Source organism: Phyllobates terribilis, unplaced genomic scaffold, assembly GCF_046119375.1.
Source record: "Phyllobates terribilis strain yellow unplaced genomic scaffold, ASM4611937v1 Scaffold_9__5_contigs__length_417890890, whole genome shotgun sequence".
NCBI lineage: Eukaryota > Metazoa > Chordata > Amphibia > Anura > Dendrobatidae > Phyllobates > Phyllobates terribilis.
In genome coordinates, this window is record NW_027362769.1 from 387508999 (window position 1) to 387525698 (window position 16700).

The window sequence follows — 16700 nt, forward strand, 5'->3', positions numbered from 1 at the left end:
AATGGGCTGATTGTTTGTAAATGTACGGCAATTAGGTTCATCAGTTCTGCATTACACTTTTCATTTTCTTTTCGGTTCATCCTTTGTTCTGTAGCCTCATTTGGATCAAAGATGTATAATTGTGCAAATGTTGGTGGTTGTCCTAGTTCTGGGTGAAGTGTTCCAGTACGGTGGTAGATCTGGCCATGAATTTTAAAACAATACGGTCCGAATCCAGGGGGCGGTGCAATGTTGGCACCAAATGAAGCAAAGGCATGAGAACTGTTGATACTTCTGATATTTTCCATAAAATTTCTACTGTGTTCATGCGTTCCTTTCATCAACTGCTCAAACAGATCTGAGTAGTGACATCTTGGTAGCATTACTTTTCCTTTTTGGCAGCATTGCGTAAACTGATTGTCAGATGGTTTTTCCTCTATAAAATTCATAGATTCGCATTTTGAACAAACTACATTCATCTTCCCACAGTAGTGTTGAATAATGTTAGTTTCATTGTCTGTTACGTAACGTGCAAGTTGTTGAATGTTCTGCTGGGTTTGCCTTAGTTGGTAGAGCATTCGTTTTTGATAAATTTGTCGATCGTGTTGTTCTCGGTTTGTCCTGGATTCTAGAGATTCATTGAGACGACATTGTCTATGGGATTCCGCATCGTGTTCCTGTCTAGCCGCAGTGTGTTGCGGTGTTTCCCGTTCCCGACGTTGTCTGTGAGATTCCGCATCCTGTGCTTGTCTGGCGGCAGTGTCTTGTGGTGTCTCTTGTTTCCGACGTTGTCTGTGAGATTCCGCATCCTGGGCTTGTCTGGCGACAGTGTGTTGTGGTGTGTCTTGTTCCCGGCGTTTTTGTTGAGATTCCGCATCTTGGGCTTGTCTGCCGGCAGTGTGTTGTGGTGTCTCCTGGTCCCGAAGTTTTCTGTGAGCTTCCGCATCCTGGGCTTGTCTGCCGGCAGTGTGTCGTGGTGTCTCCTGTTGGCAAATTTTTCTGTGAGCTTCTGCATCCTGTGCTTGTCTGGCGGAAGTGTGTGGTGTTGTCTCCTGCTTCCGAATTTTTCGGTGAGCTTCCGCATCCTGGGCTTGTCTGCTGGCAGTGTGTTGTGGTGTCTCCTGTTCCCGGCGTTTTTGGTGAGATTCCGCGTCCTGGGCTTGTCTGGCAGCAGTGTGTTGTGGTGTCTCCTGTTCCCGGCGTTTTTGGTGAGCTTCCGCATCCTGAGCTTGTCTTGTGGCAGTGTGTTGTAGTGTCTCCTGTTCCCGGCGTTTTTGTTGAGCTTCTGCATCCTGGGCTTGTCTTGCGGCAGTTTGTTGCGGTGTCTCCTGCTCCCGTCGTTTCTTGTGGTATTCTGCATCCTGGACTTGTCTGGCGGCAGTGTGTTGCGCTGTCTCCTGTTCGCGGCGTTTTTTTTGAGCTTCTGCATTGTGGGCTTGTCTGGCGGCAGTGTGTTGCGGTGTCTCCTGTTCCCGGTGTTTTTGTTGAGCGTCGGCATCCTGGGCTTGTCTGGCGGCAGTGTGTTGCGGTGTCTCCTGTTCCCGGCGTTTTTTGTGAGCTTCTGCATCCTGGGCTTGTCTGGCAGCAGTGTGTTGTGGTGTCTGTTGCTCTCAACGTTGTCGTTTTCTTGCTGCTTCTGCTGCTTTTCTGTCTTCCTCCGTGGCGTATTTTCGCTTACGACCCATTATAAAACAGGAAACGTAAATAAGAATCTGTTCAGCGCGCTGTCAATGACAGAACGTGTTCAGTAAACCTAACTGAAGTTCCTCGCACAGTGTGACTGAAGTCCCTCGCACAGTGTGACTGAAGTCCCTCGCACAGTGTGACAGAAGTCCCTCGCACAGTGTGACTGAAGTCCCTCGCACAGTGTGACTGAAGTCCCTCGCACAGTGTGACTGAAGTCCCTCGCACAGTGTGACAGAAGTCCCTTGCACAGTGTGACTGAAGTCCCTCGCACAGTGTGACTGAAGTCCCTCTCACAGTGTGACTGAAGTCCCTCGCACAGTCTGACTGAAGTCCCTCGCACAATGTGACTGAAATCCCTCGCACAGTGTGACAGAAGTCCCTCGCACAGTGTGACAGAAGTCCCTCGCACAGTGTGACAGAAGTCCCTCGCACAGTGTGACTGAAGTCCCTCGCACAGTGTGACAAAGAAAACCTGCTCAGTACGTTATGAGCATTTTGTGAGTCACATGACAAATGGGCGGAGTTAGCCGTGCTATCTCCCGAAGGTGGCGTAGATATTTCAAATGTTGCGGTAATTGGCCGGAGAGCGTGTTTAAATTTGGAGTGGAAATCTGTGATTGGTCGCGGGCGGCGTCCGCGACCAATCATAAAAGCAGGTTTTAAATCTCGCGCACCGTGTTACTAAGCAGCGGACAGTATGTTTGAATTCAGCGTTAAAATCTCTGATTGGTCGCGTCAGGAGAGCGCGACCAATCAGCGTATCGTATTGGTGAGGACCGGGGGAGTGGCTGCCTGTGCGGCTACTTCCGCTCCGAGAACCCGGGACATGAGCGGGCGCTGGCAGCAGAAGTATCCGGACTCGCAGCGCCGCTCCCCGGTCCTCCTTTCAGCATGGATGTCAGCGCCGCTGCCTGTGCGGATACTTCCGCTGCGAGAACCCGGGACATGAGCGGGCGCTGGCAGCAGAAGTATCCGGACCCGCAGCGCCGCTCCCCGGTCCTCCGTTCTGCATGGATGTCAGCAGCGCTGCCTGTGCGGATACTTACGCTGCGAGAACCCGGGACATGAGCGGGCGCTGGCAGCAGAAGTATCCCGACCCGCAGCACCGCTCCTCGGTCCTCCCTTCACACCCTAGCCGCTGATCTCCCCACAGCATCTGAATAGTGTTCCAAAGGTCCTGACATTTTTATTCAAAATCGCTGATTGGTCGCAGGCGCTGCCCGCGACCAATCACCGATTTTGGCGCCACATTTAAATAGCGTCCGCGACCAATCAGCACAGCGGAGTTTAAATGTGGAGCCAAGATCGGTAATTGGTCGCGGCCGATATTTGAATGTGGCGCCCAAATCGGTGATTGGTCGCAGGCAGCGTCCGCGACCAATCAGCACAGTAGTGTTTAACTTTTGCGACAAGATCAGTGATTGGTCGCGGGCCAAGACCGCGACCAATCACCGATTTGTGCGGCACTTTTAAATAGCGGCCGCGACCAATTGTATGTCAGCGTCGCTCCCCGGTCCTCCCTTCACACTCTAGCCGCATGGATGTCAGCGGCGCTGTCTGTGCGAGTACCACACCATAGCCGCTGATGTCCCCACAGTACCCGCATGGTATTGCAAAGGTCCAGACATTTGTGTTAAAAATCGCTGATTGGTCGCTGGCGCTGGCTGCGACCAATCACCGATCTTGGCGGCAAATTCAAACACCGCTGTGCTGATTGGTCGCCGACGCTGTGCGCGACCAATCACCGATTTTGGCGGCACATTTAAATAGCGTCCGCGACCAATCAGTACAGCGGTGTTTAAATGTGGAGCCAAGATCGGTGATTGGTCGCGGCCGATATTTAAATTTGGCGCCCAAATCGCTGATTGGTTGCGGGCAGCGCCAGCGACCAATCAGCGATTTTTAACACAAATGTCCGGACCTTTGTAACACCATGCGGATACTGTGGTTACTTCAGCGGCTAGGGTGTGAATGGAGGACCGGGGAGCGCCGCTGCCTGTGCGGGTACTTCCGCTGCGAGAACCCGGGACATGAGCGGGCGCTCGCAGCAGAAGTATCCCGACCCGCAGCGCTGCTCCCCGGTCCTCCCTTCAGCATGGATGTCAGCGCCGCTGCCTGTGCGGATACTTCCGCTGCGAGAACCCGGGACATGAGCGGGCGCTGGCAGCAGAAGTATCCAGACCCGCAGCGCCGCTCCCCGGTCCTCCGTTCTGCATGGATGTCAGCAGCGCTGCCTGTGCGGATACTTACGCTGCGAGAACCCGGGACATGAGCGGGCGCTGGCAGCAGAAGTATCCCGACCCGCAGCACCGCTCCTCGGTCCTCCCTTCACACCCTAGCCGCTGATCTCCCCACAGCATCTGAATAGTGTTCCAAAGGTCCTGACATTTTTATTCAAAATCGCTGATTGGTCGCAGGCGCTGCCCGCGACCAATCACCGATTTTGGCGCCACATTTAAATAGCGTCCGCGACCAATCAGCACAGCGGAGTTTAAATGTGGAGCCAAGATCGGTAATTGGTCGCGGCCGATATTTGAATGTGGCGCCCAAATCGGTGATTGGTCGCAGGCAGCGTCCGCGACCAATCAGCACAGTAGTGTTTAACTTTTGCGGCAAGATCAGTGATTGGTCGCGGGCCAAGACCGCGACCAATCACCGATTTGTGCGGCACTTTTAAATAGCGGCCGCGACCAATTGTATGTCAGCGTCGCTCCCCGGTCCTCCCTTCACACTCTAGCCGCATGGATGTCAGCGGCGCTGTCTGTGCGAGTACCACACCATAGCCGCTGATGTCCCCACAGTACCCGCATGGTGTTGCAAAGGTCCAGACATTTGTGTTAAAAATCGCTGATTGGTCGCTGGCGCTGGCTGCGACCAATCACCGATCTTGGCGGCAAATTCAAACACCGCTGTGCTGATTGGTCGCCGACGCTGTGCGCGACCAATCACCGATTTTGGCGGCACATTTAAATAGCGTCCGCGACCAATCAGTACAGCGGTGTTTAAATGTGGAGCCAAGATCGGTGATTGGTCGCGGCCGATATTTAAATTTGGCGCCCAAATCGCTGATTGGTTGCGGGCAGCGCCAGCGACCAATCAGCGATTTTTAACACAAATGTCCGGACCTTTGTAACACCATGCGGATACTGTGGTTACTTCAGCGGCTAGGGTGTGAATGGAGGACCGGGGAGCGCCGCTGCCTGTGCGGGTACTTCCGCTGCGAGAACCCGGGACATGAGCGGGCGCTCGCAGCAGAAGTATCCCGACCCGCAGCGCTGCTCCCCGGTCCTCCCTTCACACCCTAGCCACTGATGTCCCCACAGTATCCGCATGGTGTTACAAAGGTCCGGACATTTGTGTTAAAAATCGCTGCCCGCGACCAATCACCGATTTGGGCGCCAAATTTAAATATCGGCCGCGACCAATCACCGATCTTGGCTCCACATTTAAACACCGCTGTACTGATTGGTCGCGGACGCTATTTAAATGTGCCGCCAAAACCGGTGATTGGTCGCGCCCAGCGTCGGCGACCAATCAGTACAGCGGTGTTTAAATGTGGAGCGAAGATCGGTGATTGGTCGCGGCCGATATATAAATTTGGCGCCCAAATCGGTGATTGGTCGCGGGCAGCGCCAGCGACCATTCAGCGATTTTTAACACAAATGTTCGGACCTTTGTAACACCATGCGGCTACTGTGAGGACATCAGCGGCTAGGGTGTGAAGGGAGGACCGGGGAGCGGCGCTGCGGGTCGGGGTACTGCTGCTCCGAGCGCCCGCTCATGTCCCGGGTTCTCGGAGCGGAAGTATCCGCACAGGCAGCGCCGCTGACATCCATGCGGCTAAGGCGTGAACGGAGGACCGGGGAGCGGCGCTGACATCCAATTGGTCGCGGCCGGTATTTAAATGTGCCGCTCAAATCGTTGATTGGTTGCGGACTTGGCCCGCGACCAATCACTGATCTTGCGGCCAAAGTGAAACACTACTGGGCTGATTGGTCGCGGACGCTGCCCGCGACCAATCACCGATTTGGGCGCCAAATTTAAATATCGGTCGCGACCAATCACCGATCTTGGCTCCACATTTAAACACCGCTGTGCTGATTGGTCGCGGCCGATATTTAAATGTGGCGCCCAAATCGGTGATTGGTCGCGGGCGGCGTCGCCGACCAATCAGCACAGCGGTGTTTAAGTTTTGCACTAAGATCAGTGATTGGTCAGGTCCGAAGACCGCGACCAATCATCGAATCGTCTTGGTGAGGATCGGGGAGCGGCGCTGCCTGTGCGGCTACTTAGGCTGCGAGAACCCGGGACATAGCGGGCGCTCGCAGCAGAAGTATCCCGACCCGCAGCGCCGCTCCCCGGTCCTCCCTTCCGCATGGAGGTCAGCGGCGCCGGCAGTCCTTCCGCTGCTACCGGCCGGGAGATGAGCGCCTCGCGCCACTCATCTCCCGGCCGCATCTCCGTCCCGCAGATGGGTCCGGTGGTCGGGTTCCTTCTGCTGTTGCCGGCCGGGAGATGAGCGCCTCGAGGTGCTCATCTCCCGGCTGCATCGCCGCTCAGCTCCGTCCCGCAGTTGATCCGCTAACGGCCGCCATCTTTTTTCAGAAATCCCGCGGCGCTGATTGGCCGCTGCCGGACCAATGAGCGATGCGGGATTTCCTGGACAGACAGACACACAGACAGACAGACAGACAGACAGACGGGATAAGACGATTATATAGTAGATCTGTCCTCTCACCTGAGTCTCTGACAGATGGCTCCAGGATTTTTGTATAACCCCCATATATCTCTCTACTCATCTGAGTCTCTGATAGAAAGCTCCAGGATTCTTATATAACCCCATATATCTCTCCTCTCACCTGAGTCTCTGATAGACACTCTGGGATTCTTATGTACCCCCACATATCTCTCCTCTCACTTTAGTTTCTGATAGACGGCTCCAGAATTCTTATATAATTCTCATATATCTCTCCTCTCATCTGAGTCTCTGATAGACAGCTCCGGCTTTCTTATATAACCCGCATATATCTCTCCTTCTCACCTGAGTCTCTGATAGACGGCTCCAGGATTCTTATATAACCCCCATATACCTCTCCTCTCACCTGAGTTTCTGATAGACAGCTCCTGGATTCTTATATAACCCCATATAATAATAATAATAATAATAATAGTTTATTTTTATAGCGCCAACATATTCCGCAGCACTTTACAAATTTTAGGGGGGACTTATACAGACAATACAGAATAAGCATATCTCATATCGAACGGAGTGAGGGCCCTGCTCGCGAGCTTACAGTCTATGAGGAAGTGGGGGAGACACAAAAGGTAAAAAGTACATATATTGTATAATGCAGCCTTGATATACTGAATAGGATAAATAATAATACATGGACTGGTCGCCAGCCAGTATGTGTGCAGTCCTGACAGAGGCTTTTATGTGCATGGTTGGTTTGAACCCGAAGTTGAAGAAGATTTTAATATGGGGGAAAGCTGGGATGGACAGAGTGTGTTTAGGTGATACGCCAGTCTAAAGAAATGTGTTTTTAGGGTTCGCTTGAAACTGTGGGTATTGGGAATTAATCGAACTGTCCTGGGTAGTGCATTCCAGAGAATTGGCGCAGCACGCGAGAAATCTCTCCCCTCACTTGAGTTTCTGAGAGACGGCTCCGGGATTCTTATATTACCCCCATATATCTCTCCTCTCACCTGTATCTCTGATAGACAGCTCCTGGATTCTTATATAACCCTAATATATCTCTACACTCACCTGAGTCTCTGATAGCTGGCTCCAGGATTCTTATATAACCCCATATATCTCTCCTCTCACCTGAGTCTCATGATAGACGGTTCCAGGATTCTTATATAATGCCATATATCTCTCCTCTCACCTGAGTCTCTGATAGACGGCTCCGGGATTCTTATATAATCCCCATATATTTCTCTTCTCACCTGAGTCTATGATAGACGGCTCCAGGATTCTTATATAACCCCATATATCTCTCCTCTCACCTGAGTCTCATGATAGACGGTTCCAGAATTCTTATATAACGCCATATACCTCTCCACTCACATGAGTCGTTGATAGACGGCTTCGGGATTCTTATATAACCCCATATATCTCTCCTCTCACCTGAGTCTCATGACAGACGGTTTCAGGATTCTTATATAACGCCATATGTCTCTCCTCTCACCTGAGTCTCTGATAGACGGCTCCGGGATTCTTATATAACCCCCATATATTTCTCCTCTCACCTGAGTCTATGATAGACGGCTCCAGGATTCTTATATAACCCCATATATCTCTCCTCTCACCTGAGTCTCATGATAGACGGTTCCATGATTCTTATATAACGCCATATACCTCTCCACTCACCTGAGTCTTTGATAGACGGCTCCGGGAATCTTATATAACCCCTATATATTTCTCCTCTCACCTGAGTCTATGATAGACGGCTCCAGGATTCTTATATAACCCCATATATCTCTCCTCTCACCTGAGTCTCTGATAGACAGCTCCTGGATTCCTATATAACCTCATATATCTCTTCTCTCACCTAAGTCTCTGATAGGTGGCTCCGGTATTCTTATATAACCCCCATATATCTCTTCTCTCACCTAAGTCTTTGATAGACAGCACAAGGATTCTTATATAACTCCTATATATCTCTCCTCTCTACTGAGCCTGTAATAGATGGCTCTGGGATTCCTTATATAACCCCATATATCCCTCCTCTCACCTGAGTCTCTGACAGACGGCTCCAGGATTCTTATATAACCCCATATATCTCTCCTCTCACCTGAGTCTCTGATAGAAAGCTCCAGGATTCTTATATAACCCCATATATCTCTCCTCTCACCTGAGTCTCTGATAGACAGCTCCAGGATTCTTATATAACCCCCAGATATCTATCCTCTCACCTGAGTCTCTGATAGACAGCTCCAGGATTCTTATATAACCCCATATATCTCTCCTCTCACCTGAGACTCTGATAGACAGCTCCAGGATTCTTACATAACCCCCATATATCTCTCCTCTCACCTGAGTCTCTGATAGAAAGCTCCAGGATTCTTATATAAACCCATATATCTCTCCACTCACCTGAGTCTCTGACAGCTGGCTCCAGGATTCTTATATAACCCCATATATCTCTCCTCTCACCTGAGTCTCATGATAGACGGTTCCAGGATTCTTATATAACCCCATATATCTCTCCTCTCACCTGAGTCTCTGATAGACGGCTCCGGGATTCTTATATAACCCCCATATATTTCTCCTCTCACCTGAGTCTATGATAGACGGCTCCAGGATTCTTATATAACCCCATATATCTCTCCTCTCACCTGAGTCTCATGATAGACGGTTCTAGAATTCTTATATAACGCCATATACCTCTCCACTCACCTGAGTCTTTGATAGACGGCTCCGGGATTCTTATATAACCCCATATATCTCTCCTCTCACCTGAGTCTCATGATAGACGGTTCCAGGATTCTTATATAACGCCATATATCTCTCCTCTCACCTGAGTCTCTGATAGACGGCTCCGGGATTCTTATATAACCCCCATATATTTCTCCTCTCACCTGAGTCTATGATAGATGGCTCCAGGATTCTTATATAACCCCATATATCTCTCCTCTCACCTGAGTCTCATGATAGACGGTTCGATGATTCTTATATAATGCCATATACCTCTCCACTCACCTGAGTCTTTGATAGACGGCTCCGGGATTCTTATACAACCCCATATATCTCTCCTCTCACCTGAGTCTCATGATAGACGGTTCCAGGATTCTTATATAACGCCATATATCTCTGAGCCTGTAATAGATGGCTCTGGATTTCCTTATATAACCCCATATATCCCTCCTCTCACCTAAGTCTCTGACAGACTGTTTCAGTATTCTTATATAACGCCATATATCTCTCCTCCCACCTGAGTCTCTGATAGACGGCTCCGGGATTCTTATATAACCCCCATATATTTCTCCTCTCACCTGAGTGTATGATAGACGGCTCCTGGATTCTTATATAACCCCATATATCTCTCCTCTCACCTGAGTCTCTGATAGACAGCTCCTGGATTCCTATATAACCTCATATATCTCTTCTCTCACCTGAGTCTCTGATAGGCGGCTCCGGTATTCTTATATAACCCCCATATATCTCTTCTTTCACCTAAGTCTTTGATAGACAGCACCATTATTCTTATATAACTCCTATATATCTCTCCTCTCTAATGAGCCTGTAATAGATGGCTCTGGGATTCCTTATATAACCCCATATATCCCTCCTCTCACCTGAGTCTCTGACAGACGGCTACAGATTCTTATATGACCCCCATATATCTCTCCTCTCACCTGAGTCTCTAATAGAAAGCTCCAGGATTCTTATATAACTCCATATATCTCTCCTCTCACCTGAGTCTCTGATAGACAGCTCCAGGATTCTTATATAACCCACATATATCTCTCCTCTCACCTGAGTCTCTGATAGACAGCTCCAGTATACTTATATAACCCCATATATCTCTCCTCTCACCTGAGACTCTGATAGACAGCTCCAGGATTCTTACATAACCCCGAAATATCTCTCCTCTCACCTGAGTGTCTGACAGACGGCTCTAGGATTCTTATATATCCCCCATATATCTCTCCTCTCACCTGAGTCTATAATAGACAGCTCCAGGATTCTTATATAACCCCATATATCTCTCCTCTCACCTGAGTCTCTGATAGACAGCTCCAGGATCCTTATATAACCCCCATATATCTCTCCTCTCACCTGAGTCTCTGATAGAAAGCTCCAGGATTCTTATATAACCCCCAAATATCTCTCCTCTCACCTGAATCTCTGATAGATGGCTCGAGGATTCTTATATAACCCCCATATATCTCTCCTCTCACCTGAGTCTCTGAAAGACAGCTCCAGGATTATTCTATAACCCCAAAATATCTCTCCTCTCACATGAGTCTCTGATAGACGGCTCCAGGATACTTATATAATTGTCATGTATCTCTCCTCTCACCTGAGTCTCTGATAGACGGCTCCGGGATTCCTAGATAATCTCATAAATCTCACGTATTACCTGAGTCTCTGACAGACGGCTGCAAGATTCTTACATAACCCCACATATCTATCTTCTCAACTGAGTCCCTGATAGACGGCTCCAGGATTCTTATATAACCCCCAAATATCTCTCCTCTCACCTGAGTCTCTGATAGATGGCTCCAGGATTCTTATATAATACCATATATCTCTCCTCTCACCTGAGTCTCTGATAGACAGCTCCAGGATTCTTATATAATACCATATATCTCTCCTCTCACCTGAGTCTCTGATAGACAGCTCCAGGATTCTTATATAACCACCATATATCTCTCTCAACTGAGTCTCTGATAGATGGCTCCAGGATTCTTATATAAGCCCATAGATCTCTCCTCTCACCTGAGTCTTTGATAGACGGCTCTGAGATTCTTATATAACCCCCATATATCTCTCTTCTCACCTGAGTCTCTGATAGACGGCTCTGAGATTCTTATATAACCCCCATATATCTCTCCTCTCAACTGAGCCTCTGATAGACGGCTCCGATATTCTTATATAATTCAATATATCCCTCCTCTCACCTGAGTCTCTTATATACGGCTTCTGGATTCTTTTATAACCCCATATATCTCTCCTCTCACCTGAGTTTCTGATAGACGGCTCTGCGATTCCTGTAACACCCACATATATCTCTCCTGTCACCTGAGTCTCTGATAGACAGCTCCAGGATTCTTATATAACCCCATATATCTCTCCTCTCACCTGAGTCTCTGATAGACAGCTCCTGGATTCCTATATAACCTCATATATCTCTTCTCTCACCTGAGTCTCTGATAGGCGGCTCCGGTATTCTTATATAACCCCCATATATCTCTTCTTTCACCTAAGTCTTTGATAGAGAGCACCATTATTCTTATATAACTCCTATATATCTCTCCTCTCTACTGAGCCTGTAATAGATGGCTCTGGAATTCCTTATATAACCCCATATATCCCTCCTCTCACCTGAGTCTCTGACAGACGGCTCCAGGATTCTTATATAACCCCCATATATCTCTCCTCTCACCTGAGTCTCTGATAGAAAGCTCCAGGATTCTTACATAACCCCATATATCTCTCCTCTCACCTGAGTCTCTGATAGACAGCTCCAGGATTCTTATATAACCCCATATATCTCTCCTCTCACCTGAGAATCTAATAGACAGCTCCAGGATTCTTACATAACCCCCATATATCTCTCCTCTCACCTGAGTCTCTGATAGAAAGCTCTAGGATTCTTATATAACCCCATATATCTCTCCTCTCACCTGAGTCTCATGATAGACGGTTCCAGAATTCTTATATAACGCCATATACCTCTCCACTCACCTGAGTCTTTGATAGACGGCTCCGGGATTCTTATATAACCCCATATATCTCTCCTCTCACCTAAGTCTCAAGATAGTCGGTTCCAGGATTCTTATATAACGCCATATATCTCTCCTCTCACCTGAGTCTCTGATAGACGGCTCCAGGATTCTTATATAACTGCCATATATTTCTCCTCTCACCTGACTCTATGATGGATGGCTCCGGGATTCTTATATAACCCCATATATCTCTCCTCTCACCTGAGTCTTTGATAGACAGCACCATTATTCTTATATAACTCCTATATATCTCTCCTCTCTAATGACCCTGTAATAGATGGCTCTGGGATTCCTTATATAACCCCATATATCCCTCCTCTCACCTGAGTCTCTGACAGACGGTTTCAGGATTCTTATATAACTCCATATATCTCTCCTCCCACCTGAGTCTCTGATTGACGGCTCCGGGATTCTTATATAACCCCCATATATTTCTCCTCTCACCTGAGTCTATGATAGACGGCTCCAGGATTCTTATATAACCCCATATATCTCTCCTCTCACCTAAGTCTCTGATAGACAGCTCCTGGATTCCTATATAACCTCATATATCTCTTCTCTCACCTGAGTCTCTGATAGGCGGCTCCGGTATTCTTATATAACCCCCATATATCTCTTCTTTCAGCTAAGTCTTTGATAGACAGCACCATTATTCTTATATAACTCCTATATATCTCTCCTCTCTAATGAGCCTGTAGTAGATGGCTCTGGGATTCCTTATATAACCCCATATATCCCTCCTTTCACCTGAGTCTCTGACAGATGGCTCCAGGATTCTTATATGACCCCCATATATCTCTCCTCTCACCTGAGTCTCTGATAGAAATCTCCAGGATTCTTATATAACCCCATATATCTCTCCTCTCACCTGAGTCTCTGATAGACAGCTCCAGGATTCTTATATAACCCACATATATCTCTCCTCTCACCTGAGTCTCTGATAGACAGCTCCAGTATTCTTATATAACCCCATATATCTCTCCTCTCACCTGAGACTCTGATAGACAGCTCCAGGATTTTTACATAACCCCGAAATATCTCTCCTCTCACCTGAGTCTCTGACAGACGGCTCCAGGATTCTTATGTAACCCCCATATATCTCTCCTCTCACCTGAGTCTCTAATAGACAGCTCCAGGATTCTTATATAACCCCATATATCTCTCCTCTCATCTGAGTCTCTGATAGACAGCTCCAGGATCCTTATATAACCCCCATATATCTCTCCTCTCACCTGAGTCTCTGATAGAAAGCTCTAGGATTCTTATATAACCCCCAAATATCTCTCCTCTCACCTGAGTCTCTGATAGACGGCTCGAGGATTCTTATATAACCCCCATATATCTCTCGTCTCACCTGAGTCTCTGAAAGACAACTCCAGGATTATTCTATAACCCCAAAATATCTCTCCTCTCACATGAGTCTCTGATAGACGGCTCCAGGATACTTATATAATTGTCATGTATCTCTCCTCTCACCTGAGTCTCTGATAGACGGCTCCGGGATTCCTAGATAATCTCATAAATCTCTTGTATTACCTGAGTCTCTGACAGACGGCTGCAAGATTCTTACATAACCCCACATATCTATCTTCTCACCTGAGTCCCTGATAGACGGCTCCAGGATTCTTATATAACCCCCATATATCTCTTCTTCTCACCTGAGTCTCTGATAGACGGCTCCAAGATTCTTATATAACCCCCAAATATCTCTCCTCTCACCTGAGTCTCTGATAGATGGCTCTAGGATTCTTATATAATCCCATATATCTCTCCTCTCACCTGAGTCTCTAATAGACAGCTCCAGGATTCTTATATAACCACCATATATCTCTCTCACCTGAGTCTCTGATAGATGGCTCCAGTATTCTTATATAAGCCCATAGATCTCTCCTCTCACCTGAGTCTTTGATAGACGGCTCTGAGATTCTTTTATAACCCCCATATATCTCTCCTGTCACCTGAGTCTCTGATAGACAGCTCCAGGATTCTTATATAACCCCATATATCTCTCCTCTCACCTGAGTCTCTGATAGACAGCTCCAGGATTCTTATATAACCCCATATATCTCTCCTCTCACCTGAGTCTCTTATAGACAGCTCCTGGGATTCTGCTTTCTCCATAGATTCATGCTCCCAGGTCACTTGTACTCTGAATCCTGTATCCTTGTGACGATCCTCAGGAATAATGATCTCACTGGAGACCTTGTAGGATCTGTCAGGATTCTCTGATAGGGATTCAGTGGATGATACTACTTCTTCTGTTCCTCTCTCTCCACACTTCCAGACAATCTTGATGTTTTTTGGATAAAATTTCTCCAAGTTGAGTAAATACTTTATCTCTCCAGAGACCAACAGACTTCTCATTACTGTGTGTGGCATCTTGGGCTTTCCTGAAATGTGAAGGACAGAATGAGGCAAACGTCTCCCTATAACTAAAGAACACCCTTTAACACTCTGTAAACTCATTTTGTACCAGTATATCTTGCTAAGAGTCATGTTTTTCAAAAAATGTATAATTTGTAGGTAATGTTGAGGAAAACTTCACAAAGGCTTCAATAAAAAGAAAGTTCAGAATCTGTTTAGCATGGTGCAATGCCAAATCCCAAACTAATCATGTTCTTTTCTAAAGCGGCCAATCGTTTGATAGTTATCTCTCCCTACATCAGGATACATATGAACTTGCAGTTCTGCCAATTTTCTTGTGTTTCACATTAAACCACTAACAGACTTATCTGTCATCTTTAGGCACTTTTTGTGGTGTCCTATCTCTTGGTAGAACAGAAGAATCAGGTGTTTGATTTCAGATTTCCCAATCCCAATGGAGCTTGCATACATAGAGATAGCGACTTTGACTGATTTTATTGGGTTTGTCCTTTGAACTTCAGTAGGAGCGCACCCCTACCCAGCCTCCTCCCTTCCTGACTGCAGGTGGGTGTGTGCTGCTGTTTGACTGACAGTTTGGACTAGCAGCATTGTTGCACCGGTGGCCTGCACTGTGCTCTCACTCCTGCTGCTATAATTGGCTTTGCCTCTGACCAATAACCTATGATAAAAAAGTATTTTAGTTATTGAGAGTGAAGAGAAATTTTAAGAACAATTAAATTGCTAAATTTTCTTGCTTCTACAAGCACTTTGCAATTTTATTCATATAACAACATCTCTATGTGACTGCAGACTTCAAAATCCCAACAATGTGCGCTGCTCACAATCAGAATTAGACTGTAAGTGATTTGTAGACTTACAACCATGGGATTACTAAATTCTTATTAACTTGTTTCAATGTTCTATGAGAATCTAGTCCCCACTTGCTCTAGCAATAGATGGTAATCCTGACAGTATGCGCATTGCGATCTGATTAAAGTAAAATTTTAACCTCTTCACTCCCGAGCCTGCTTTCACCTTCCTCACCAGGCCAAATTTTGCAATTCTGATCAGTGTTGATTTAGTCCTAGGTATTAGTGGACAAGTGGAAGTTTGGGTTCGTCAGGTTCGGCCAAACTTTGGTCCAAAGTTTGGTTCAGGTACCAGAACTTGACCCTGAACACCAAATAAGTCAATGGGGACCTGAACTTTGCTGCTGTAAAATGGCTGTCATAGTAAGGGCTAGGGGGCTGACAAAGCCAGCAAAATGGGGGTAAGAGCAGGACAAGTGCCCTGTAAAAAAATGTAGATAGAAAATTACTTGAAATAACATAGAACAAAAAAGAAAAAAACAATAATCTTGAACCAGCAGGCGTAGGTCCAAGTGTAGGAGTGGAGTAGTGCCTTGCATCTGTAGTTTACTGAATCTGTTAATAAATAAAAAAAATAATAAAATGACGGCGCGCCATACACTGGACGAAGAAGATGGGGATCATCATGGAATCTCCATTTGGATAAAGGCGGACCTGTGTGGATTATTATTTTTTTTTAATAAATAGGTGAAAGAGGGAAATTGTTGGGGAGTTTATTTTTTTCAAATAATGGACTTTTGTATGTGTGCTTATTTGTTTTGAATACTGGGTTAGTAATGGGGGTGTCTGACAGATGCCTCTCCATTACTAACCCCTGGGCTTGGTGTCAGTGCCAGCTGCTGACATCAACCTCATAATGCCATAACCCTGACTGCCAATGCACCAGAGCAATTGCTAAGAGCCGAGGCTTAGTGCCAAAATTGGCACACCTAATGAATGCACCATTTCTGATGCAGCTGAGGGCTGGTCTTATTAGGCTAGGAAGGGACCAATATCCATGGACCTTCCCAGCCTATTAATATCAAACCCCAGCTGTCTGCTTTGCCTTAGCTGGTTATTAAAAATAGGGGAGACCCGACATAATTTTTTTTGGAGTCCCGCCATTTTTAATATTCACCAAAAGCAAAGCAGACAGCTGCGGGCTTATATTAATAGGCTGAGAAGGTCCATGGATATTGGCCCCTTCCCAGCATAATAAGATCAGCTCACAGCTGTCTGCTTTACCTTGGCTGGTTATAAAAAATAGGGGGGGGCCACACTTATTTTTAAAAATTGTTTATTTATTTAACATGGTTATATCGGCCGGGTGACAATCACAGCCATGCCAATAATTGCCATGTCTGT

At 47.1% G+C, this 16700-nt stretch overlaps 1 protein-coding gene across 2 annotated transcripts in view; it reads right to left on the reverse strand.

Annotated features, from left to right (window-relative positions):
• LOC141162490 (uncharacterized) overlaps positions 1–16700 on the reverse strand; it is a 142587-nt gene that overhangs the window by 31738 nt on the left and 94149 nt on the right. For both annotated transcript variants that reach the window (XM_073648657.1, XM_073648658.1), the window contains exon 6: positions 14202–14513. In XM_073648657.1, the coding sequence (XP_073504758.1) occupies positions 14202–14513 (312 nt within the window). The remainder of the gene's footprint in view (positions 1–14201; positions 14514–16700) is intronic.